The sequence below is a fragment of the Pundamilia nyererei genome, unplaced genomic scaffold (assembly GCF_000239375.1).
Source record: "Pundamilia nyererei isolate P.nyererei 1_Seehausen unplaced genomic scaffold, PunNye1.0 scaffold00185, whole genome shotgun sequence".
Taxonomy (NCBI): domain Eukaryota; kingdom Metazoa; phylum Chordata; class Actinopteri; order Cichliformes; family Cichlidae; genus Pundamilia; species Pundamilia nyererei.
The window spans coordinates 1,090,915-1,117,485 of record NW_005187586.1 but is presented as its reverse complement, the minus strand read 5'-3'; the positions used below and the strand labels follow the sequence as shown (position 1 = coordinate 1,117,485).

The 26,571-nt window shown below is 42.1% G+C and overlaps 1 protein-coding gene across 3 annotated transcripts; it reads left to right on the top strand.

The window, feature by feature from the left end:
- inppl1a (inositol polyphosphate phosphatase-like 1a) lies at nucleotides 1-26,571 on the top strand. 3 transcript variants are annotated; one of them, XM_013914304.1, is made up of 27 exons: nucleotides 1-584; nucleotides 7,490-7,553; nucleotides 8,025-8,172; nucleotides 8,267-8,348; nucleotides 11,126-11,272; nucleotides 11,947-12,037; nucleotides 12,773-12,862; nucleotides 13,974-14,075; nucleotides 15,439-15,589; nucleotides 15,768-15,874; nucleotides 16,478-16,580; nucleotides 16,679-16,875; nucleotides 17,448-17,565; nucleotides 17,973-18,069; nucleotides 18,721-18,859; nucleotides 18,951-19,050; nucleotides 19,900-19,988; nucleotides 20,082-20,163; nucleotides 20,270-20,359; nucleotides 20,610-20,723; nucleotides 21,116-21,292; nucleotides 21,382-21,537; nucleotides 21,731-21,815; nucleotides 23,321-23,407; nucleotides 23,530-24,235; nucleotides 24,544-24,677; nucleotides 24,785-26,571. In XM_013914304.1, the coding sequence occupies exons 1-27, from the start codon at nucleotides 400-402 to the stop codon at nucleotides 24,882-24,884; spliced, it is 3,741 nt and encodes a 1,246-aa protein (XP_013769758.1). In that variant the 5' UTR covers nucleotides 1-399; the 3' UTR covers nucleotides 24,885-26,571. The 3 variants fall into 3 exon arrangements, with proteins under 3 accessions (XP_013769758.1, XP_005746984.1, XP_013769757.1); XM_005746927.1 differs by having other exon boundaries at nucleotides 11,947-12,043; nucleotides 21,731-21,806; XM_013914303.1 differs by having other exon boundaries at nucleotides 11,947-12,043.

Sequence of the window (26,571 nt, the reverse complement as noted above, 5' to 3'; positions counted from 1 at the left end):
GAATTTGTTTTATTTTGAAACGCCCGAACGGAAATGGTTTTTTTCCGACCCCACGGTGACTTGACCGACTTCGTCCTGCTGTTGCTCCCCGGTCTCCACTGTGGATTTACATACCCTGATTTCCGTGGGACTGGGAAGAGAAGGGGGAGGGCGGTGAGCCTTTCAGGAACTGAGGAAGCAGGCGCAAACGGCATAACTTAACAAATTAACAACTTGTGTGCTCGCCGTCGCTTCTGTGGCGCCTCCTGCCTTCTGTCGGAATAACGGCTGCTTTTCTGCTCTTCTGCCTCTCTTCGCTTCTCTCGCTGGATCATTTTCCTATACTGGAGGAGGGCTGGGAGTTTTTTCGGAGGAGACGGGAAGCAGCTTGAGTTTAACCCGGTTGGAAGGGCTGTGGCCATGGCCGGGGGTGGTGGTGGCGGCGGCAGTGGGGCTTCTCCGTTGGGCCCCGCACCGCCGATGTGGTATCACCGGGACCTGAGTCGAGCGGCGGCCGAGGAGCTGCTTGCCCGAGCCGGTAGAGACGGGAGCTTCCTGGTGCGGGACAGTGAGAGTGTCAACGGGGCTTACGCTTTGTGTGTACTGTAAGTAACTTCGTCGGCCTCGTTGTGCTTTGTTTACCTTGGCTTTAGCTAGCACACATGACCAAAAGGGGTCATGGTGTGTTCTCTGTAATTCTGCAAACTTCATAAACTCCTCTCTTTCTGTTTTTTTACTCCATCATTAACTTTTCTGCAGTAGACGCGATCAAACTGTAGCTGAAGTGTGCCTAGCAAAGCGTTAAGTTGTTTGTTTACTTTCTTCTGGAAGCCAAAGACAGGGATAGAGAGACTGCCTGTCTGCCCTGCAGTGAAACCCCAGCATGGCACACAACTTTAGGGCTGTCCCTGTCTGTCTTGTGTCTGATGTGGTCGCCTGCAGCGCCCTTTTTACAGGACTCTGCTGCAATCAGCCTGCGGGCTGTGAGCAGTGGCATTAAACTGAATGGTCGTGGAGGTAAATATAAGCATGCATGGGCTGGTGAAGCTTTGCTTTAATTTGAGGTCGGAGATGTGGTGAAAGAATGGGCCTATCCGAGGAGCTGTACATAATATAGTATATCATGAAATGACACAATATCAAAGGACAGTTAAGAGCGTCTGTACTTAGAGGGAGTTAGGGCAGCCACCTTGTTAAATAAATGACGAAAGACTGCCCATTCATTACACAATGGGGACTTTTCCACCAAACACCTACATGTGTAACAGTAACACAACAGTGCATTCACCTGAGAAACTGATGCAGGAACAGTGCTGTCAGTGTCAACAGTGGTTGAGGCAATGTTAAATGAACCATGGCAAAGGGGTGTTTAACTACAAATGACTAAAAGGACTTACAGCCACACACATAGAATACACACTGTTCAGGTTCAGAGAAATATCAGGCCCCTGACATTCACTTCACCTACATCCCCTATCTGATAAGTTTACCCCATGCTGAATCCCTGGGTGTGTAGTTTTTACACATGTAGTATACAGCTCATATACATCACCTGCTGATGGACTGCAAAAGAATTGAAACAGTGAGCTTGTTCAATCCACAAAAATTTGAATACTAACTTCTTTTAAAGTAAGCAAGTCAAATAATCACAGCTTATAGTGCTTCCTCTGTGATGTCAACCAAAAATATCAAATATCTTTTTGGGCTTTTGGAAAGTGCAGCTAATATAATGCAATATTTTTTTTTGTTATGTAAACTGATTGCTGCTATGGTCATGCGTTCTCACATCGCTTTTAAAAGCGTATAGTAGGTCAGATATGTCACCGCTAATTGTGCTCGTCATTCAGTGGGTCACTCTGTGACCGACAGCATTCCTCGCATCCATGCATCATTAGTTTCCGGATTTATTAGTGCCTCCACCTCTCCCTTCCTCTCCCCTTTCACCTTTCACAGTACTGACTTTGTTTCATCTCCAAAACAAAAAACAACTTCCAGGCAAATTACAGACAAACAATGCGAATGCTGTTTTTAAATCCAGAAGTTTTGGTTTCACATACACAAAAATAAGATGACAGAGTTTCACAGTTTACCGTACCGTTGAGACAAATGACAGCTACTGCAAGAATTGGCACTAACACGAACAGAAACTGCTATAATCTTGAAAGATGAACTTTTCATTGTTGACATTGTACGCCCGTCGTTTCTCACGTTGGCTGTAATTAGAGCAAGTGGTAAGTCAGAGGGTTTTTTCCAGCTTAGAGGAAGGCCTTTGACGGGTGACTATCCGAGAATAAAAATTCCTTGTATTTGAATACAATGACTCACATGAGCAACAAAAAAAAAAGAGAAGTAATTTGATTCTGAGTGCAAATCGGGAATGTCAGAAGCAGTTTGACAAAATGTACACATATCTTTTCAATAATTACGCTTACCTAGTGGCGTGTGTGACAGTTGTTGCGATTCATTGCTTGCCAAGAAACCCAAGCTTGAGCATTAATTATGTGCCTATATTACCCACAAACAAGAAGATGAATGTGCAATTTAAAATAAAGGTGGAGCATATTTGCTTGTAAAGCATTTTCTCTGTGAATGTTATTGTGAGTGCGAATCGCACTGATTAATTGAACATTATTTGCAAAGCACCCTTGTAGGCCACTCACAGAGATGAACCAGTGCTGCTAGGAAAACCAGAAAGAAGTGGCTCACTTCTCGAGAACACGGATGACTTGGTGTTTCCCAGTAATGCCTCCAGCTAAAGAGAAAACGATTCGATGGTCAGACAAGACATTTATTTGTCGCCTTTGTCAAGTTTTGCACTCGCTGCTGTGTAAACCAGCGTTTCTAGGAAGTAAAATGTGAATCAGCAGATGTGTGGAAAGGTTTAACCATCGAACGGCACACTTTTTTTTTTGTCACAGGGCCAGCGTGCCACTTTGGATGCTCAGAGGGCTGATGTGAGTGAAGCACGTCCGCTCAATGTTTTCTTTATCTCACATTCACCTGATCACTATACCCCCCACTTAATCCACTGAAATGGTGCTTTTAATTCTATTATACAGAATTAAAAATAAAGTCCAATGAGTACGAATGTGACTTCTTTCAGTGGGGAATATACAGTGGACACCCACGAAATGCACAAACCAAGGATTTGTTTGTTTTTTTACCTGACATGTTCAAGTCTTTTCAAAGTCGGACGTGTGACTTATAGACAGGGACACACACACTTCCTTTTTGAGGTCTTAGGAGACCCTGGTGCATTTAGGAAGTGTTTCCACTTGTTTCGACTGGCTGACTCTTGATACTTTCGTTAGCCAAGCATTAGCCTTTCACTTCCTCTTATAGTGACTTTGGATTTTGTGTGTCTGCATGCAAGTTTAATACTCGTGTTTAGTATTTGTGAGCTATGAATGTTTTAATTTGCGTGGATGCAGTACGAGTCCAATGTAGCATGTTAAAGCTCTCAATGATTAGCACACAGTTCTGTAAAATCATTGGCTTACACATTTTAAGACGGGAAAGGTGCCGGCAGTGAGATGAGCTTATATGCTAATAGTTTTGAGTGTATGCTAGTCCCTGTCTCTCAGCTGTTTTCTGTTTTTGCTGTCAGGAATACGGTCGTTACTATCAGTTTAACACGTCTTAACTTGCCAGGGTTCAGGATGCCTCTGTGTACCTGTGTGTGTGTGTGTGTGCATTTCAAACGTACAAGTTTGTGTGCAGACATTCCTCACGTAGAAAGTGTTTTGCTCTTTGTAGAGTTTTCAAATTCTCCTTTTTTTTCTAAACTTCTTTCCAGTACACAGAGAATCCCTTCCTATTTAGTCTGATATTGTCTAAGTAATTTGAAACAATATCTGCTGTTTCGTTTTTACTGTCCTTATGTCAGTTGTCATTGAGTGAAAAATCCCTCTGAAAGAGACTCGTTTCTCCTTAACCACATCTTCTTTTATAAAATGTATTTAGCTTGTCAGTTTCTTCAGAAAACAAGACTCAAGTTCACTTTCACATGTATTTTCTGTTTTGCTATGGTAATCAGTTTGTACTTGATGTTGATTGCCAAATGAACTGTCATTACTATTACTACCAACTATGGCTACGCACATTCATCTATCCATTAATTTTCTTCTGCTTAGTCAGTTAAAGTAAAGTGTGGGTGCCGAATCCCAGCTGACATGCGGCGAGAGATGGGGCATACCCCAGTCTTTAACATTGGTGTCACAGAGACATTCATACCTACAGGTAGCCTAACATGCATGTCTTTGTGGACTTGCAACTGCGTTTGCCTCAAGCCGCTTTATGCTGTAAGGTAGTGACCCTAGAATAATAGCAGGAAAACCCCAACAATCATACGGCATCCTTTGAGTGAGCACTTGGCAACAGTGGAAAGGAAAGGAGATGGTCTGCCTCAGAGACTTCTCAGGAGAGAAGCCTCCTTTAGCCTGATTCTGCCAGAAGTCTCTTCCTGTTAAAAGCGAGTTTTTCTTTTCCACTATTGATTAGTGCTCACTCATAGGCGGTCATCTGATTGTTGGGTTTCTCTCTCAATCCCGTAGGCTCTTCACCTTACACTGTAAAGTGCTTTGAAGTGGCTGTTGTGAATTGGTGCTATATAAATAAAACAGAATTGAATTGAATGTTTCCCTCTCGCTAGCTGTGAATTGACCGCAGTATTACTTCCACTTTTCTCACATGGGGGCAACTGGACATGACACAGACTTTCCAGTAGCTAGCTGGCAAGTTAAAGGCTATTCAATGTCCTAAGTGAATGAGTGGGACATTCGCATTCTCACATACGTCTCTGTTTGGTAGTTCAGGGCTGCGGTGCATGAATGGGTATTAATTATGTATTTAGCGGTCATGTGATCAGACAGAAGAGACTGAGGCTAAACCCTAAATCTAAATTCATTGCTCTTCTAAATCCAGAAGAGCGATGGTAATTTCCCAAATTGGCTGCAGCAACATGCCTGCCAAATACATGAAGGGGGGAAAAAAGCAGTATGCATATATGTATTGTTTGTGATCATACCAAATATTTCTATGCAGATATTTTTTTTCTGCTAATCACATGCTCCATGAAGTGTCTTAATCAAAAACAACGTCTCCATAGTGCTATTGTTAGCAATACAGTGATAGCAGGAAATGAATCGTCAGTGTAAGTCACACTGTAGTGCAGTAATACACACAGTATTTACTGTGCTTGTTCAGGAATGGCCTCTTGCATTTTTGGTAGTACGTGACGACAAGGACGGAGAAGGCTGTCAGGAGTAATCTTAGTTTTTGATTGTTGTATTTCAAGAAAAACCTAGTTGGGTTTTGCCAAGATAGGCTTCTGTTTGAGCTTTGAAGACAGATTCACGCTGTGTATATTCTTAGAAGAGGTTTCCCTCTAAACTAACAGAACAGAGTGAGCCAGTAGGGTAGTCCTTATCCTTTCACACAGGCCATTGTTGACAACACTCATAAGCTGTATACTGTGAGCCTATCTCTGGCCCACGACAACCCTCACTCTCTTTCTCTGACCCCCTTCCCCTCTGTTAACTTTACGGCCGTTGAAACAATAGTATTTACTTCACAGACCTGCAGAGAATCTCATCAGCTGCCAACAGGAAAACAAACACACAGAGGCACACAAACACATTGTACACCGCAGTGACGCTTGCGTATGGATTTTGTGCCACTCGGTCTTCATGCTATTGTGTTTAAAATGTGACAGGATTGAATGTGGGTTTGATTTTAGAGGAACAAATATTTATCTGGTCTCGTTAGTTTGAGCTGATATGGAGCTATTATTTGCAACGATTTGCAAAACAATGCGCTGTTTATGAATTCGGTCAACGTGGGAACTTGTGCTCGGTTCAACATTTTGCTCCTTTTCAGCGCCTAAATTTAAAATTTTTTGGATATTACTAGAGTAGCTTTGCATTTTTCCGCTTGTGTGTAAAATAATCTTTTTTTACTAAAGTCTATCTTAAATGGAGTGTTTATATTATTTTTTATTTTTTGACCAGGAAGTGAAGTGAGATAAAGAATCTCTTTTACGAGAGCTTCCTGCTCCGTGATAAGCAGCGTTAACCTAGTTTTTTTTGTTTTTGTTTTTATAAACGGGAGAATATGAGTGTCCTAGTAAACGCCTGCACAAGCATGAAATCATGCAAAATCCACACGGGACAGTCCTGCCAGGTTCAAACCAGGACTCTCTTGTTGTGAGACAAAAGTTAAATTGCTTATTTAACAACCAAGTCCAGAGGTTTAAAATAATAGTGAGTTTGCAAGTGCAAATCAAAAATCATTAGTTAATTCTGCAGCATGACAATGATGAAGCTCCCAAAATGATTTGTTTTAAGATGCCATTAAAGTTCAATACAGGCCCAATCATTTTCCTACAAATGCTATTTAATAACCAAGTTAAACATCCAACAGCTCAAGCAGACTGTGACCCTCGTTGGGATCTGGTCATGATCAAAACCATTTCCATGGTGGTCTGAGAGGAATGTGAGAAGCATCACCAAACAAAAAGTTTAGTTTTTAACTTTCTTATACATTGTTGTTGAGATCATTTTATATTTTAATCCAGTCCGTGTTTTAGCTCCTGCAGGACACTGACCTGGAAAAGCCGGAAAAGCAGCTGGGTGTTGAATTCCCAACATGGATTTATCCCTCCCTCCATTTATACACACACAGGCATACTGTAAATAAGCGTGGTGTTGAAGCAGAAGTTTAAAAAAAAAAGACTTTGGTGTTAGGCTGGAAACTTCGAAACTTCTGAACTGAGAACACCAATGAATCAAAAACCACAATGTTTGCTTGGCAAATCAAAAATTTTGCGGTCGGTCCACTGGACCGGCAGAAGCACAGGCATGAAAATCATTAAGCTTTAGCTTGTGGCTGTGGGCGTGTAGTCACGCCTGGGCCAGCCGCAGTGTCAGAACATTGATCTGTGATTGGTTGATGGGGGAGAAAAAGGAGCCTGAGGTTCAGTCAAATCAGTCTGATTTGCAGTGGTTTAATGCAACAGAGGCGTACTTTCATTTATCATTTAGATTCTGACGTCTACTCCATTTTAGTTTTGTTTTTAACTGTTGTCAATACTTTATGATGTACAAACACTCAGCTCTGCTTTACTGTACCGTGCTACTGTAAGTATAAAGCATGCTCACTGTGACAGACAGCAACAGGTTTAAGCTACGCCATCTAAACCCTCCTCACTCCCATGCATACAATCACACATGCTGTCCACTAAGGTCGAGTACAGTGGTGTGTGTGTGTGTGTGTGTGTGTGTGTGTGTGTGTGTGTGTGTGTGTGTGTGTGTGTGTGTGTGTGTGTGTGTGTGTGTGAACTGAAAATAAAGATATTCAAATTTACGTAGAGTCATAAAAAATAGAAAAAATTCTCTGTACTTCTGCGTCCACCTGTGTTTTATTTCCACTTCATTTGCTGCCACTTTCTGCCCTTGTCCTCTCTTTGATTCAGCTCCCCTGACTTCTTTTTACTCTCTTTCTTTGCCTGTAGGTTTCAGAAGCACGTCCACACATACAGGATATTACCAGATGACGAAGGTTTTCTGGCAGTGCAGGTACAGTAAAGACACTCTCACACTCGTGCTTTCAGCAGCAGCTGGCAGGCAGAGATGCTTTCGTTGGCTCTGAGCTCCCTCTCTTACACACACACACCAACAGCAGGGTCTTTGTGCCTTGTGCTCAACAGCTGTGAATACCAGCTACCAGCAACCTCACGCACGCGAAACACAACACAGGGCTTCGAATCATGTGGCCACAGCACAGCTGTCTTGTCTCACTGCTATATGAGTTTTGGGGTCTTCAGCTGTGACGCTGAAAAGTCTCATTTTAATTTATCCGATTGAGTTTGTGGCTTCTTCCTGGTTTGAATTATATTTAGCCTACAGGGCTGCAATTGCTTACAAAACATTCATTGTGGAACAATGGAGGCTACCAGAAGGTTGGGCAATGTGACTTCTTGTAGCCACGGTGTTTGGATGAACTTAATGCATCTGTCTCTTGTTTCCCTTCCTTCCTCGCGCTCTCAGACCTCTCAGGGCGTGCAGCCTAAGCGGTTTAAGACTCTGCCAGAGCTGGTGTCATTGTACCTGCAGCCCAGCCAGGGTCTGGTCACCACCCTGCTTTACCCCGTGGAGAGAGAGGAGACAGCTGTCAGTGACGACAGGGACTATTCCGGTAATTTCAGAGCTAACGCAAACACACATGCCCAGATGGGGTGTCCTCGTCATCGCATGTTAACCGTGACGTTCTGTGTACTTCTGACTGGTAGATGGAGAGGATGAGAAGCCGCCCCTCCCCCCTCGCTCTTCCTCCACCTCCACTCCCCCTGGACCAGACACACCCACAGACAGGTACAAAGTCCACAGAGAGAAACATCTGATTGTGTCCTGTTTATAACTGTAGGGAGCTTAATCACAAACTACCTGCAACCACCAACCGCGTCACTCGGAAGTCACGGAAGTCACACAGGGGAAGTATGTCGCTTCATTGTGAATTATGTCACGGACGTATTGAAAATCACATAATCTCACACATGCTCACAAAAATAATAAGGAAGCGTTATTATGGTGATATGAACACACACGTTACTCAGTGACTTTGTTTGTTCCAGTTTATATGGCTACACACGCACGCGCACACAGATTATCAACTATTAAAAGCACTCGTTCACACAACTTCATGCACGCTCATTAACACATACTTCCTCTCTGTCTGCATTAAGAAGGTAAACCACATCCTGCTAGAAACCACGGCGTTCACGGATGGTGTGCGGCTTTGATGAGGTGCGGGCTCTAGTTGTCGGGCGCACACAGACGCGTACATTTCAAATCCCTGTCAGTTAATAATACTACTAATGCGCACTATTTTTGACATTTCCCTTATGTGATAAATAAATACACTTTTACAGTTTTTTCAGTGGGAACCAAACCACTTCACACAACAGTTGGTGAAGTAACAGAAACTTATGCATTACCTAACCTTGGTTAAAGTGTCAGCCAGTGAAACAATATCTTCCTTTCAGTTCTTTTAGTTGTTCTCTCTCGAGCTGCCAACAATGGAAATCAACAATGCAAAATGAGCATAAAATGCATTACAGTTTAGAGGAAGTAAAGGGAGCACACATGCATGTCCTTTAAAAATCCTCAGGGACTTTGCGTGGTACAGCAAAATATAGCTTACATGGAAGCCATGGTGTGGATCGTATGAAAGGGTTGTAAATGCTGAAAATTAGTCTGTCAAAGGTGTTTTATTTTTTATAGGTTGGCTCTTTGCCAATTCACGTGGTCCAGGGTGTCCATGAGTGTTCAGGTGGGCATAATTTAGCTCAGAGGAAGTATGTGACTCTTTTAAAAAAAACAAAAAACAAAACAAAGTCGCGACTACACAGATGCCAACTCTCTCGCCGACGGGCGCACACACTCATCCTACTTCTGGCAAACTGTGACGTCCATCTTTATTTTCCTTTCCAAGGGGCGTGGAGCATCTGCAGATTTAGCAACTATTCTTTTTTTTTAAGTATCACCTGGAACTTTAAATAGCTCCGTGTGACTTCTAGCAGTAAATGCATCAATGTAATACTACAGAGCAAATAAACAAAATCAAGAAATATGGCAGACAGAAAACTGAACGGTAAAAAGCTCTAAGTAGGCCCCAAAATGTTTTCATGCTTATGTCATGCCTTTACAGAATTACTATGGTGCAACTTTGCCCAAGGCAGTGGAGAACACGTGTGTGTAAAATGTGTAGCCCATCGTCAAAGCTGCAGTAGGTGTTAATTTATAAAAGACAAAATGTGGAAATTTACAGGCCCGTCTTGAAGCTCTCCCTTCTACCCACAGGTATAGATAGAAATAAGTAATTCTTGGCCTTTGTTCCACTGCAGCTTGCGTCCTACATTGGTTTCCTGTTTGTATTACTGTTCTTCCACCGCTACTTTATACCTCTCACCTAATCTGTTGTTTAAAAAAAACTGAAAATGAAGCTAGAGCAGGGCGATGCGACCAAAAATATTTATCACGATATATAATTGACACGAGACAAATTACTTTACAACTCCACAACTTTATTAGTGCAAAAAACCCCATCAATGTATTTTCACTTAAACAAGCAGCTTTTATGTGCATTAAAGTTATATAAAAATCTAACAGTGCAAATGCAAATTCTTTGCTGACAGTTTAAGCAAAAGGCATTTCCAGTGGAAATTGGCCGACATATCCTCAGCATAACCGTGTATAATATCCACAAAACTTAAAAAAAGGTTATACACACACAATACGGTAATATTATGTTGAAGCACAGTACGTATCACTCCGCCAGGCTCCTGCCTACGACAGCCGTAATGCTCCGAAAATCCATCAAATCAATCAATCAGCTTAGCAAAGTCGTACTAAAACATTTGACAGATTTTCGAGCGCCGTGTACGACATAAAATCGTTTCGAGGTCAGTAAACACAACCAGAATTCATACATAAGGCACACGGGATTATAAGGAGCACTGTCGATTTTCAGAAAATTCAAAGGATTGATTTTAAGTGTGCCGTATTTTCCAAAAAACACGGTAATAAAGACGGCCCGCTAGCACGTTCTACCAAAAATAGTGCTTTGTTGTATATCTGACAGATGAAAGCCAAACCAGTTCCACACCACTGAAGTTGCAGCATTTTTACAAACCAGTTCTGGTTCATCCGTTTCATTTAACGATCTGCTTTCGCCCTTCTCATTCTGCATTGCCGCCATGCTTTTTACGCCATGTGCGTATGAAAACAAAGGCACTGCGCATGCGCGCTTTACCCATATTCTATCGCGATATTTCATTTTCTTATCGTTGCCCAACATTATACCGGTATTACTGTGAACGGTATGATATGACCCATCCCTAAATGGAGCCCAGAGGAGACACATCAAAGAGTCTAGCTTTCTCTCAATCACTTTAAATAAATGCCACTAAAACTTTTTTATTTTGTTTTTTTTTTCCCTGAACACACCAAAACCATCTGTGCCTTCCTGGACTTTAAATCACTAATGCATCGTTATTATTTGAAGCCTCCTTGTATTCTCATACACATACCAGCATTTGGAAATGATGTTCATGTGGTAGTTATAAATGGTTTCTTTGAATATGTTTTAGTACTCCAGCAGCTAATGGCCTGAGCACCATCTCCCACGAGTATCTGAAGGGCAGCTACGCTTTGGACCTTGAAGCAGTCAAACAGGGGGCCTCATCCCTGCCTCATCTCAACAAGACACTAGTGGCCTCCTGCAAACGCCTTAATGGGTAAGCAGCAGCACATCTGCACATGTGCAATATTTTAGAAAGCTGTCAAAACGAATTTAAAACTGCAAATCATACTGGTATTTAATAGGCAAGTAACACACTGAATTCCCTTTTTATACCCAAATTTGAGCACAGAGACCTGAAAAAGTCAGAAATTAATCAAATATAAGATTGCAAAAAAACACTGTTATCTGTAATTTGGCATTAAAAATAATAATGCACTTAATAGCTGTTCCTATTTTTGTTTTGTTTTGCATTTTGTTATTTAAAAATATCATAATTAAAGAGCTTGTACAGACTGGTGGGTTGTGCATTAAAAGACACACAAAAATGATTTTGGTGATTATGAGTATAATTAATTTAGGGCATCTGTGGCATAAACCTTACATTAGTGGTGGTCTAATAAACTTGTGAAGCATTGTACATTATGTAGTGTTATATTCTGTCGGTTTCCTGATTGACTGACTGCCAAAGATTCACACCTCTCGGCCCACAGAGCTATCTGCTTCCTTAAATCAGCTCTAGGGTTTTTTTTTGGGGTTTTTTGCACGTTTAAACACTGTGATGATCCGCAGGAAATCAGCTTGATTTCAGATATGTTACTGTATGAAGACATAAGTGCAGAAAGAAGCTGTGAGGTAAATATGTGAATCTCTCTCTGCTCCCTCAAATAGAGAGGTGGATAAAGTTCTGTCAGGCCTGGAGATCCTGTCTAAAGTGTTTGATCAGCAAAGCGCTTTCATGGTCTCCAAAATGATCCAACAGGTACAGGTACTCTTCGCTTTTTTTAAAAGTGTGTGGTTGTGTGTGTCTTTGTTTGCGCAATCGCAGAATCTTACCCTCCTTTTTATTATCCTATATCCCATAACAAACTGTTACACGCGGTGATTTTATTATTTTTTCCCTTACTTTATCACACACATGTAAAAGCCTTGGTAACTTCTTAACACTTAACAGTGTTGTTATTAAAGCCCTTCTTCCAGATCATAGCTAAAATTATTATATTTGCCAACCCGTAAAGTTGAGGATTGCTCGCTTGTGGTGGGCTTTACGCTTCGTTTCAGAGAAGATAGAGTGTGAGTCATGATGTCCTTTAAATATCCCTGTAGCGCTCCTGCTAGAAACTTGGTATTAAGGAAAGCTTCTGTATACAGAACAGGCAAATAAAATATATAATCTGATTTTGCATGCATGTGTTATTCTTTGTAATTAAAAACATTTTCGTGTGGTTGGAGAGAGAGTAGGGCCGATTAGTGGCCCAGCAAAATTCTTGATTTGAAGTTCAGGAGTCACTTTAGTCATCAAGCAAGGACTGACAATGAGTTTGACTAAAATTTGAATAAAAACCGATTTTAGGCTGGTTTAGACTGAATAGCCTTAAGACTGCTCTGTATATAAGTAAGTGTGTTTGCTGTGCAGTTTTAAGGCTGATCTTTTTACATGCACTCTTTTTGCAGATTACATGGACTCTAATGTTGTTGTTTTTTTTGTCTCCATCAGTCAGTGAATCAGGGTGGAGACCAGGAACTGGAGAACCTTGTGACCAAGTTGGCGATTCTCAAAGACCTGCTGTCCTCCATAGAAAAGAAGGTACGCACAGACGGCACATTTAACAGCTGTGATGGACAACATGGCGGCTATTGTTTTCACTTTGTGAGTCATCAGGAAAAAATGTGGTACAGTAGCAGGATCTGCCACGGCTCTGAGTCCTCTGACAGGTGTTTCTGCAATCTGTAAACAAAAGCTTGTCAGCACAGTAGAGTTCAGTGGTGCCAGATGAAGTCATGAAACTTTATTGCTTTGTAGTTGAGATTAGAGTAAAAAATCTAAATGAAAAAGTGAGCATCGAGTGTGAAGATTGGTGTGCTCTCACCTTACTTTCTATTTTCTCTATGTACTTAGTCTAGTAGTTTGGAGATGGTTTGTTTAGATAACCCTCTCCACATGATGGATCATCTGTCTAGAAGCCCTGCAGGGTGTGCTTGTAGCGCAACACGTGACGTTCTCTCCTTTTGAGGCTTTTACATACAGCACGTGTAAACCACGCAGAAGGAAAGAGACAGGGTTGGGATATCGCTCGACTTCCCTTTAGAAGCCCTACAAGTCAGCAAAGACCTGATGTGTTAATGAGAGTCTGAGACTTTACAAGTAGAAAAGTGGACCCAATACGCTCATGTTCAGGTTACTGTTTTTATTCTTGGAGTCGCCTAGAGTAACTGTCCATGATTCACAGTTCAGAATAACCCTTATTTATATTACAAACACAAGGTTTGAGACTCGTTTTAAGGATGATGCCTTCGTTTCACATTATAAAGAGCCAGAAGAGAATAATAATAATAATAATAATAATAATACTAATAATAAATTAAATCTTCTGTTTACAAGGTGCTCTGTGTTCTACTTTGTTCTACTTTGTCACTTGGGGGGGGGGCTTTCACTGGCTCGGGAGGAAATGGCCTCAATGTAGTAAGGCTACATGTCCAGCAGTGATACTGGTTCCACCTTCCCTGCTCCTGTTAGATCACATCCAGGAAATAGGAAACCTTTTCCTTGCTGACACAAACCCTGAGACTCAAAATGTTACAGTTTTATTTTCTTTTTTTTCTGTACCTTATTCTTATCCTCCAACTCTCTTTTTATTCTGTTCTTTAAATTAATTGTTTCTCCACCTGCGTGTTTGCCTCTTTCTGATACCCCTCAGGCCCTGAAAGCTCTACAGGACATGAGTTTGACCTCTCCATGCTCCCCCCCTCCTCTGCACTCCATGCGTCACAGCAAATCCATTCCTGTGCAGGCCTTCGAGGTATGCACCGACATCCACCAAACATGCACGCCTACATACTGTACTTCATTACCGGCTGTCTCACTGCAATGTGATGTAGGTCAATATCATGGCAAATGAAATTAAGTATTGCCCTTAAAGTCAAATTGCTCTGTGGACATTAAAGCTCCCTTCTGCCAATTTGGGTAAGCATCTTTTTAAGCAATCTTTTTTTTTCGTTCTTTTTTTGTATGTAGAAAACCCTGAGATTTATTTTCTGTATTTAATTTCTGAAATGTTATTGTCAGGCAGTGGTATTTAATATGACAGATGGCATAAACAGAAGTAAAATAGGCTAAAAAGTCATGCATTTCTCAGCACAGGAATTTTAGCAGCAGATGTGATGTGAGGCCAAAAGAATGTTTTTGAAATGCATTTCCAGCTTACGTCATCACTGTCGCAGCATTTTATCACATTTCCTTGTAAAAGCATGAATTTAAGTGAGGCAGTTTTGATGTGCTGTGTATAAGACTGTAATAGTTTTATTATGAAAAGTACCAGCTGCATGGAGTGCAAATGTTAATGCTGAAGGAAGACTGAGAAAAGGAAAAAAAGGAACACGTTAAGATGATATAAATGGCTTTCACTTTGAGAAAAGTGGTGAACTAAGTGTGAAAAGGGTAGAGGGAAAAAATGTCAGGGAGGACGTGGGGGAAGGAGGTGACACACAGAGTTGAGAGATGAGTCGAGAGATGCTTGATTGAAATATTGGCTGTTGGCTAAGCCTGCGTTCTCTGTGGCGACATCCTTTCAGTAGTTTCCTGTTGCACACAAGTGCTACGCTAAGGAGATGCGGCGTCTGATCTGCCTTGTGACACCCAAACACAGAAGCACTCAGTGACTCAGAGTAAGAGTGAGTGTACGCCATCTGTTTAAACTTTTTTCCAGTCTTGCGGTTCTTAGTAAGACCTATACATCAAAAAAAAATGCGTGTGCGAAGAAGCTGGTGTGTTGCTAAAGGAGGTTGGCAGTTTGGTGGCCGTCTTTCTCAGTTCCTCCAGTCTGTCTGCTGAAGTGTCCTTGGGCATTATACTGATCCTCAAATTGCCCCAGATAACTGATGTGTGAAAGAAAGTTTCTCTATGAATAGAATCAGATCATCTCTCTTTGTGGATATGAATCTAAAACCAGAATTTGGATATTTACTATGATCATCAACATTTTATTCATGCGTTTTCTCATCTTCGAGGCTGCGTATGACTAAAGTAGATCTAATACTGCTCTGTGCTTCGTTTTAGAGACCCCTGGTGGAGGGTAGATTATCTCAGTAGACACATAGGGATTACAGAAGCATGCTCAGTATGCGTTTAAGTGAGTTTAAACTTTCTCCTGTGGCTCATTGCAGGTGAAGCTCGACGTTTACCTGGCGGAGCTGACGAAGATCGGAAAGAGTCAGAAGTACACGCTGTCTGTGGACGTAGAGGGAGGAAGGCTGGTAGTAATGAAGAAGGTGAAGGACAATCAAGAGGACTGGATCACCTACACACATGACAAAAGTAAGGATTGGGGCACCATTCACACAGAAAAAAGTATGTCCATTATAGGATTTTAATCTCGCCATCCAACTTGAACCTTCTTTAACCCTCCAAATCTGTTACATGACCTTTTTTCCCCTGAATTTATCTGCAACTTCCCATCTCTAACCCGCTGTCCGTTCGCCTCTGTGTCTTTCAGTACGTCAGCTGATCAAGTCTCAGCGGGTGCAGAATAAACTGGGCATTGTGTTTGAGAAGGAGAAGGATAAGAGCCAGAGGAAAGACTTCATCTTTGCTAGTGCCAAGGTCTGCACACGAGAAACAAATGGACACATAAAACTGCTATTTTACAGCTATTCATAGATAACTTACAGATAACATGCAGCCTTCAAACTAAGGCAGAAATACTCTCTCATATCCCTTTTCTGCCTGAGTACGTAATCAGATTTGCTGTAATGTTGTAATGTGCACCCGTTTAGCTGTTTGTTAATACAAATATATAATCAGCCAATCATGTGGCAGAAACTCAGAGTATTTATACATGTAGATATGATAATCACAACCTACTGAAGTTCAAAGTGAGCATCAGAGCAAGATAGAAAGGTGATTTAAGTGAGTTTGAACATGGCATGATTATTGTTGCCAGATCTGGGTGTTTCAGAAACTGATGATCTGCTGGGATTTTCCCCCACGAACCCATCTCTAGGGTTTACAAATAATGGTTTGAAAAAGAGAAGAATAAAGAATTAAGTCAGTTGTGTAAGCAAGAGGGGGTCCAAGCTGGTATTATTAGCAGAGTGTAACCAGTGACGTGGTTGGTAAGTGTATAGAATATAAAGATGTTCAGAGGAACTTCAGAATGACGGCTATCAGTGGCATCATCCGCTCACTGATGTGTGTTTGTGCCAGAAACGGGAGGCGTTCTGCCAGCTGCTGCAGCTGATGAAGAACAAGCATTCCAACCAGGACGAGCCAGACATGATCTCCATCTTCATAGGCACCTGGAATATGGGTTAGTCACACTGAACGACTCGCCTTAATGGCTACAAATACATCTGAAAGTGTTCAAAGAGAAAGGAAACAGTTTGACCTTTTTTCCTGTCGTTTTAGGTTCTGTACCTGCACCCAAAAACGTGGCTTCGTGGGTTTTGTGTCGTGGTCTCGGGAAGACACTGGACGAGATGACCGTCACCATCCCTCATGACCTGTATGTGTTTGGCAGCCAGGAAAATTCAGTGTGCGATCGGGAGTGGGTGGAGTCACTGCGCGCCCTGCTGAAAGAACAGACAGAACTGGATTATAAGCCGGTAAGGAAAGAAAGCCAACTGTTTATGGCTTGATGAATGTGTATGAAGAACATAAGGAGGTGTTGCGGATAACCCTCAGGCGAGTGCTGTTGTTGTACTTGAATGAAAAAAAGTTGATTTTTTTTATTTTTTATTATGCGAATGTCATCATGTTTAGAAAAAGACAAATTTCCCACATTAGTTCTTGTCTGATCGTTTTTTCAGAACTGCATTTTTATGTTTGACTAATATGAGAAAAGAAACATTTTAAAACTTTTGTTTTATTGTAATGCATAGTTATAAAAAAATTCCTGTAAAAAATACAATCATTTCAAAACCTTAAAAAACAGAGTTATTTTTGAGGTTACACAGCTTTCCTTTATCCTCTCCACACTTTAGTTCCTGTAACAAATATAGAGCTAAGTATAGGACTGTCTCTATACAAGCAGAAGTTTTTGCGGTTTGCATAAAAATGACCCTGTTTGAAGGGGAAAAAAACTGAAGACAAGGGGGGGGAAAAGGCTATTTCTGCATGGTGCGAAAACAGAAATGATGACTGTAGGTTCCTCATTGTGTCTCGTTCTCGTCTGCAGATCGCCGTGCAGACTCTGTGGAACATAAAACTTGCTGTGTTGGTGAAACCTGAACATGAGAACCGGATAAGCCACGTTGGGATGTCCAGTGTCAAGACGGGCATCGCCAATACCCTGGGTAACGGCTCTACTCTGTATTCCGTCTTTGCTATTCCTTCCTATGTCTTGCTTCCTGCTTCAAATGTAGGAGGAAATAGCTCTGATTTCCTGTCTTAACAATGGCCTCCTTGAGCAGTGTTCATGACTGAATCACTTGTTAGTTGATTAAAAAATGTGGGACTTGTATTAGTAAGAAAATGTGAATCAAAATCTAAACTTTCACGAAAATCTTGAACTCATAAGAGAAAAAAACACAGATTTCCTTCAGCTCAGCAAACTGGAGCCGTTCATTGTTTCTCATATTTTAATATAAAACTGATCACAGCCAGATCCCCGGTGATCCTTTAAAAGTTTCTGTTAAGTAATGCTTGTAAGTGCACCTAATTTGCTGTATTTTGATTTAATGTTTGATTTTATGGTTTCTAGGTAACAAAGGAGCAGTGGGCGTGTCTTTCATGTTCAATGGGACGTCGTTTGGCTTTGTCAACTGTCACTTGACATCAGGGAATGAAAAGATTGCCAGGTGCCCAACACGCTCTTATTTTTATTTATTTATTTTTTTTGTTTTAAACCTCTCAATATCAACAACAGAGAATTCCTAAAGCAAAAGAAACCACACCCCCTTTTTAATTCTAAGGTTTTATATCAGGAAATAATTCAAAAAAATCATCCGGTCCTTAGCACGTCTTAGAATCAGGTAAATACAACCTTAGATGACATGTTATTTATTTTAGAACACAGGACAAAATCCCAAACACAGCGGCAAATCTTCAACAGAACAGCTGAAAAAGAGAAGAATGAAGGTGCTGCGATGTCCCAGTCAAAGTCTAGACCTCAACCTAACTTAAATACTGTGGCAGGACCTTAAAGAGATGAGCGTATACGTGTACAATCATACAAACACAATTACTGCAAGTTCATTGCTGCTAAAATTGGCTCCACAAGCTTCAGAATCAGAGATGCTTTGTTTTTTACACATAGTTTCTGCATTTTGTCTTTCTTGTCAAATCAATAATGACACTGGGTAATATTCATAATCTAATAATTCATCATAGTAATTGACAGAGGCTGTGCTTTCTGTTTGCCATAAGTGTAAACTTGGTTTGGTTTTTCATTATAATTTGGTGAAAGCTTGTTTAAATGTCTTCTTACGTGTGACCTTTGACCTCTGCAGGAGGAACCAGAACTACCTTGATATCCTGCGGCTGCTTTCACTGGGAGACAAACAGCTGAGCTCCTTTGACATTTCGCTGCGCTTCACGCACCTCTTTTGGCTGGGAGACCTTAACTACAGGCTGGATATGGACATACAGGTGAAGCAGAAATAAATACAGGCAGCCTCCAAAACGTGGATGAAACTTTTCTGTGTGACGCTGTTTTTTGCGTGTGTGTTTGTGTGTGCAGGAGATTTTAAACTACATTAACAGGAAGGAGTTTGACCCCCTGCTGAAAGTGGACCAGCTCAACCTGGAGAGAGAGAAGAATAAAGTGTTTTTACGCTTTGGTTAGTGCTGGTTATGAATATCCTCACGAGTCAGAGCAGGATGTGTTTCAGTGCACAGAAATATAACAGTAATACCAGTGAAAAGTCAACACTAACAAAAGACTGCTGTCCTTAAAGCAGAGTTTCAGTGGTCTTATAAACACAACCGAAGGGATGACTCACACTTACCAAAAGCACCTGCTCAGCACTCTTGTTGTTCCCTGAATAGTTCACCATCAGCTCTGGTTTTTCTTTCCAGACTTCAGTGGTTCTTAAACTGTGGGCTGTGCCCTCGTGGTGGGGCACAGAGCCACTGCAGGAGGGGTGTAACCAGGGGGGAGGATGTGGAGTTAAACAAAGTTGGATAATTATGATTTTTACTGAGAAAGTGAACTGACGTTGGCTGTTTGCTGACATTTATTACACTGGAATTGAACTTGGACCCTTTTTTAATGTTAATGATTAATCCAAACAATAGAGTGGGTCTGTGGACTTGTTTTATCTTCTGAAGTGAGTAATTCAAGTCATTCACTGCTGAAGCCTTTTTCACTTTTAAACATTATTTAATCTTAACTCAATGCAATGAAGTCTGCACTAACACTGTGATCAGTGTGTGATATCACTGGGATTATTTGTTTTAGTAGGTAACTAAAAATCAGCCGTTGCCCTGCAATGTTGTCCAGTGATCCATGATGCCATGTAATAAATCCTTAAATACCAACCGATTACTGAGAACTTGGTCATGATTGCTAACCCGGGGTCATAAATACTGTGAATCACACCTGCTGTTATATCAAAATTATAAATATTGTTATGAAATGCTAAACTTCGAACCTTTACTGAAGTGTATGTGTGTCTCTTTGCGTGCAGCGGAGGAAGAAATCTCGTTTCCGCCCACCTACCGTTACGAACGAGGCTCAAGAGATACGTATGTCTGGCAGAAGCAGAAGGCCACAGGGGTACGTTCCCTTTCTTACGTCAGAGCCACCTCTGATAAATTCTTTCTGTTCTTGTGCCTCGTCCTGATAATTCTGCTTTTCCGTCTGTCCCAGATGAGGACTAATGTTCCATCGTGGTGCGACAGGATTCTGTGGAAGTCTTACCCAGAAACACACATAGTCTGCAACTCCTATGGTGAGGATCATCAGAAGAAGAAAACCTTCATAATTTCACCTCATAATGCTAAGTGGACAGAAATTAAAGTTGTTGTTTATTTTTGTTTGTTTGTTTTTTTTGCCAGGCTGTACAGATGATGTTGTGACCAGTGATCATTCCCCTGTATTTGCTACATTTGAGGTGGGCGTGACCTCCCAGTTTGTCTCCAAAAAAGGTACAAATTTAATTTTGTTTCCTTTCTGTCACTTCCTCTACTTCCTGGTCTCACTTTATCTGGCTTTTCTTCCTCCCACAATCTTTTTGGAGTTCATTATTGTTATTGTTCATGTTATTTAAGCGCTCCGTGTTCAACAAGTAACATTTAAAAGTGAGTGATTAAATACATGCCTGTCTGCACAACCCACACAGATCTTTCCTCCTCTTTCCATCTTCCTCCTCCCTCCTGTCCACATACTTCTGCACAGGTTTGCCAAAGTCTTCAGAGCAGGCCTACATCGAGTTCGAGAGCATTGAGGCCATAGTAAAGACGGCGAGCAGGACCAAGTTCTTCATTGAGTTTTACTCCACTTGTCTAGAAGGTGAGGTGAATGTGATTGCACCTTTGCAGTGACTCTTTCATGCTCATAGACATAAATATAATGAGCAGTCTGACAGAAGGAGTTGCAGTAAAGCAACATGACCCAGAATGGATGCAATAAAAATGTTTTTGCTTCTTCTTATTTGTATCTTTCTCCCTCCCTCCTGGTCTCAGGCAGTCAGTATTACCTTTAAACTAGAATCCATAAAATCCATTTTTCACCTGTGTTGTGCCCCTGCCACCTGTCCACCATGTACTTTTATATTAAAATGCAATGGGTACCTGAATCCTCACCCCGCTCTTTTTCCCCACCGTCTTCCCTTTATCCTCTTCCCCTTCCTCTCGTCCCTGCATCTCTCTCTCTTTGTCTTTCTCTCTGTCTCTAATCCTTAGAGTTTAAGAAGAGTTACGAGAACGACAGTCAGAGCAGCGATAACGTGAACTTCCTGCGCGTGGGCTGGTCCAACAAGCAGTTAACAACACTCAAACCTCTTCTGTCAGAGATCGAGTACCTGCAGGATCAGCATCTCTTGCTAACAGTGAAATCACTGGATGGATACGAGTCCTACGGTATAAAGATTGTCTGTGCTTGTGGTTCTTTGAAGTTTAAAGGGAATCTAGTTTGCTGGAATCTAACAAATCTCCCCCACTCTTTTTAGGCGAGTGCGTGTTGGCTCTGAAGTCGATGATTGGCAGCACAGCACAACAGTTCCACACCTACCTGTCTCACCGTGGGGAGGAAACAGGAAATATCCGAGGGTCAATGAGGGTCAGAGTCCCTTCTGAAAGAATGGGAACCAGGGAGCGATTGTACGGTAATGCACTTTACACCTTAACACCAATTACCTACAAAGAGAGGAGATACTAAATGTCTTTCAAGCTTGCTGCATCCATCACTTGAACAGTTCCTGCCTGCATGTTTTCAAATTTGCAGACAGGAAGTGATGGATCTAGGGTTACAAGCATGTCACGTTTAGTTCTAAAACTGATTTTGTTGCTGTGTTTCAGAGTGGATCAGCGTGGATAAGGATGAGACGAGTGGACCTAAAGGGAAATCTGCTGTGGTATGCAGATCGGGGCATGAGTATGTGAAGTCAGTACACTCTCCTTTTTTTGCACTTGATTTTTATTTAGAGTTCCCACACGTCAGTGGGGATTTTTCTGTATAGCGTATGTTGATGATGTGCTGGCATGTACCTAAATATCGATGCTTAAATACCTTATGGGATTGAGTCGTAGCAGTCAGGTCTTTTTGTGAGTTTGTTGATGAATGCGTTTGAACAGCTGAGCTGGGTAACTTCAGGGTTAACCTTGAGTGGGTTTCTTCTTGAGTGGGTGACTTGCACCGATTATAGATCAACAGGTATAAAATCACCACTTGCTGACAGATCTAGTTGCATCACTAATCCTGAAAGAGCTCTCATACCTCTGTGTGTAGATAATAGGATGGTATCAAGATTTGTAATAGTGTCTGAAGTCTGCAGCTGAAAGATTAACAACTAAAACTGTCTCATGCAAATTTGCACCTTATTTTAAAAAACACTCGATTATAACCCATCAGATTCTCCTTAATGATTGAGGCTTTTCTTCCTTCCTTCAAATAGGCTAAACCTCTTTTAAAGCATTACTGGCCAAAAGATTTATAGCATGCACACATATCTGGTGCTTTTCCTGATTTATCATATTATAGTTTACTCCTTGCAAAATCAGCCACTCATCTGCTGGTACAATAATCAGTGGGACTGGTCAGATGTTGCCAACATGAACCTTTTCATGTGAATGTGCTGGTACCTAGATCGGGAAACCCTGTGTTTACTTAGACAGTTCGTGTGACCGCTTACCCTAACACTGGCGATCAGGGTGGTGGGGATGTTTTTAGAATCCACAGCAACTCAGACCAGTGACAGAGTTACAGAGCACGTCCCCAAGTGTTGAGGCACAGAGTGCATAAAACACACACTTTGCTGACTCAGAACTCTACACTTCCTCTGGCATTACCATCATGATACAAAATGTGCACCAGGAGCTTCGGTGCATGGGATTCCACACCCGAGCAAATACTGTACGTGCAGTGTGTAGGTGGCCTGGTATTTATTTCTATTTAGATGTATTTATGTGTTATATTGAATATCTGCATTAAAAAAAACACTGATAAAGATGATGCTTGATTATCCTGCACAGTGTGACTTGAGTACGACACAAAACACATTTTAAACCACGTGTTCATGTTTTTGTTTTTGTTTACTATAAAATTTGGTCTTTTATGTTTTCTATGAATCTTTATGCAGTCTTCAGAAGTACCGCTACGGCACCTTTAGACAACATTCATTAGTTATTGAACATTAGTTATTAGAAGAGTTTGCCCTCAACAACAAAAGATGGTGTCAACAGACCTCGCACATTTTGATAGTCCGCTGTGTCACACGCTATAACATTGAGTCAGAATGGCAACTAGACACACCTGTAGGGTGCAGTCTCTCCATTTGTACGTTTATCTATTCGAACATCCTGCAAACATCGTGTTAGGAATGTCCTGAAACTGTCGTGACTTCTCTCTTGTCCCGCCTGCTGACTTGTTACGATGTGTTTTGAAAACAGGCCATCTGTGATTCGTAAGCCCCTCGGAGAGCTGGGAAAGGTCAGTGAAGAGGGAGAAAGGAACAGCAAGGAGGAGACCGCTGCAAGGTACTCATGACAGACACTTTCACTTAACACTTAACTATCACGTTAGGTTAGATCGTCTGATGCATTGTTGATGTGTGCAGATGAAAAGAGTTTTTACAACAGTTTCTGTGTTTATAATGAAGACCTAAACAGGACGGATCAGACAGCGATCCATCCATCAGCAAGAACAGCTACAATAATCCTGCCTACTACATCCTGGAGGGCGTTCCCAACCAGTCAGCTGCAGCCGTTTCACCTGAGCTTCTGCCCTCTCCTACCTCAGCCAACCCCCAGGCAGCTAAACCCCCTCCTCCCTCTGCCGGGGCGCGTTCCAAACCCCTCGGCGCAGCCTCGGGGCCCCCTCACCCACGCAGACAGGTTCGTGCCATTAGCGAGGAGAGCTCCTCAGAAGACGATGGAGGTGCTTGTGTTGTTGGGGCACAGGGAGGAGGTGTTGGAAGCACACTGAATCGACCTCCTCCTGACTTCCCCCCACCTCCTCTACCAAAGGGAGCCCTGGAGATGGTTCCCGAGGCCCCCTTCACCAAACCTCGCTCCCTTTACCCCGACCTGGCTGAGGTCAGGATCCCCGCAGCTGGCCCCGCTGCCCACGGAGATGCTTTCAGGCGAGGAGGAGTTGGAGCAGGGGCGCTAGACGACCAGTCGTGCTCTGTGCTCCAGATGGCAAAGACACTGAGTGACAGTGAGTTTCCTGGACAGCCTCCTCGTGCCCCCTCAGCACCGCCTCCTCTCAGAGGGCAGCCGATGGGTTTAGGTCTGGATGCCTGCCGCACCTTCCCACCTAGAAATCCCATCACAGAAAGTATAGCAGAGGATATGCCTGAGGAGGTAAGCAGTTCATGGGAAGTAATTCTGTTCAGTGTAAAACCGTTTCAGAGGCTGGAAGAAGCAATGCTGTGATTTTTGCGTCGTTTTCTTTCAGGTGACTCCAGTTTTTGTGCAGTTTCTCACAAAAACACGAATATCTTCAACTTTGATGTTAAATATCAAAGCCTTTTACTGTAAGATGTGTCACCTTATTAGAGTGCAGAAAAGTAGAGGCAGTCTTAAGCTCTTAGTAATGTTGTTAGCATAAATGATGTGGCGGATGTGGCTCCTGCATTTAGTGGCTCCTGCATTGCATTTCTCCTCCGCAGGCACTTTGGGGCAGCAGTAGCTCATCTCTGTCTGTGGGGGAATCGTCAGTGGGCGAGTGGCTGCAGAGGCTGGGCCTGGAGCGGTATGAGCAGGGTCTTCTACACAACGGCTGGGACGATTTGGAGTTCCTCAGGTACATGAAGATCTAGGCTTTTATTTCCTCTGATAATGCAACAATAAATAAAAATGAAAGCAGTTCTTCATCATTAGATTCCCTTTTTTTCCCCCTCCTTTTTCCAGTGACATCACTGAGGAGGACCTGGAGGAGGCGGGAGTGCACGACCCCGCCCACAAGCGAATCCTGCTTGAGAGCCTCAGGCAGCAGCAGCAGCAGAAATAGACTGCATCAAACTGGTCCATGACTGGTCCAAACCGGCCTGGTACCACACCGGGCCCAATCTCAGCTCAACTGAACCGAGCTGGAACGTGCCAATCGATGCCAGACTGTGCCTTCTGAGAGAAATTGCACTCCATTTGTACTTTCAAAAACACTTTCTGAACCAACGTCCTTTGATTTTCACATGTACTTTATGTGTGTTGTCCTCATACACGTGGCCTTATTTAATGATAATCATTTCAGTCCTTCAAGCATCACTACATAACTTTGGCTTTTAAATCCAGAGAGGAGATCAGGTCAGACCCAACCTGCAGCTTCAAGTTGGCATTTAAAGCTTGTTTCCATTTGGCCTGAGAATCCTCTAACAGAGGATGACTTTGAGAAAGAGAAAAGAGGGCTTTGAAAACACACCACCTGTGTTGCGCACCCTCGCTTTGGACTCTTAACAACACTGGGTTCTTCCGAGTCTCAGATTTTTCTTCCTCCCACTCGTAGTCACAACAAGACATCAGTGGGAATAATTAGAACAGTCGGAAGTAACATCCGCCCCAGAGCTCGGGCAGAGGAACCTTTTAACTTGTGTGATGGAGGAGAGCAGGAAGCGGTGATCGAAAGGAAACTAGAAAGTCAGGCTTAAGTGAGATAAACTCAAATTTTTTTTCAGTTTGTGTATTCAGTTAATGATGTGCAGGCCGCTGTTGTTTCAATGGACGCCTGTGTTGTCTGAGTGTCTGTCTGTATTTATGGTTTTATCAATGTTTTTAATGATAAAGGGAATATCGAGCAAACCAAATTAACCCCGTTAGAGCTAAAGGTGTATTCCACCTGGGTGCAGCATGTTAGGTGACTGTGTTAGCCATCAACTTGTCAAGTCGCCTTTTTTTTAAGTGGCCTGTTGCAGCTGGTTATTGAAACAGTCAGTGTAGGTCAATAAAATGAGGAGGCTAAATGGTGTAATTAATGCTGTACCAAGGTGAAATATGGCAAAGATTTTAGCAAAGTACATTTCTTATTCTCACATGTTGCCTGTGAAGATGCTGAATTTGAATTCACAGAAGAAAATGTATGTTATTGTTTGTTGCCTTGAAAACATGTCAGCATATTTTCTGCGTTTCATTTTCAAATATATAAATGGAGCAGCGTTCAGGCAAATTGGTTAACGTAGCCAAATACATGAACTAATTCAACACCAAAACATTTGTTTTCTCTCTGACATTTTAGTGTCATTTAGTTTGGGGTTTTTTTTTTCTTAAATTACTCAACGCATTGCCTAGCTTTAGGATCTACTGTTTCTGGATGTGAGCAGCAGATGGCGCTGTTGCGCCACAAACCTGACCCTGGAAACCTGCGGAACACAGGACGAAGTATGCCAGTAGCGGTTACACTCCTTAGTCAAATTTGGTTTTAGATTTAGTTTTCAAGCAGTTAAAAGTTGGATAGTTTTATTTGTTTATAATTTCAATTTAAAAAAGAAAAGACCTTAAAGAGATGTGACTTCACCTCCACATGCCTAACACCTGCCTTCTTCTAAGGGGGATCACCAACACTAAGATGTGAATGTCATGTGTGTTTACTGCTGTCAACATAGTAAAGCATTCATCTCTAACTCTGTGAATGAGACCTTCATTCACGCCTCAAAGAGAGCCCCCTCCCGCCCAAATACACTGTTGAATTATAACCTTTGACTCTA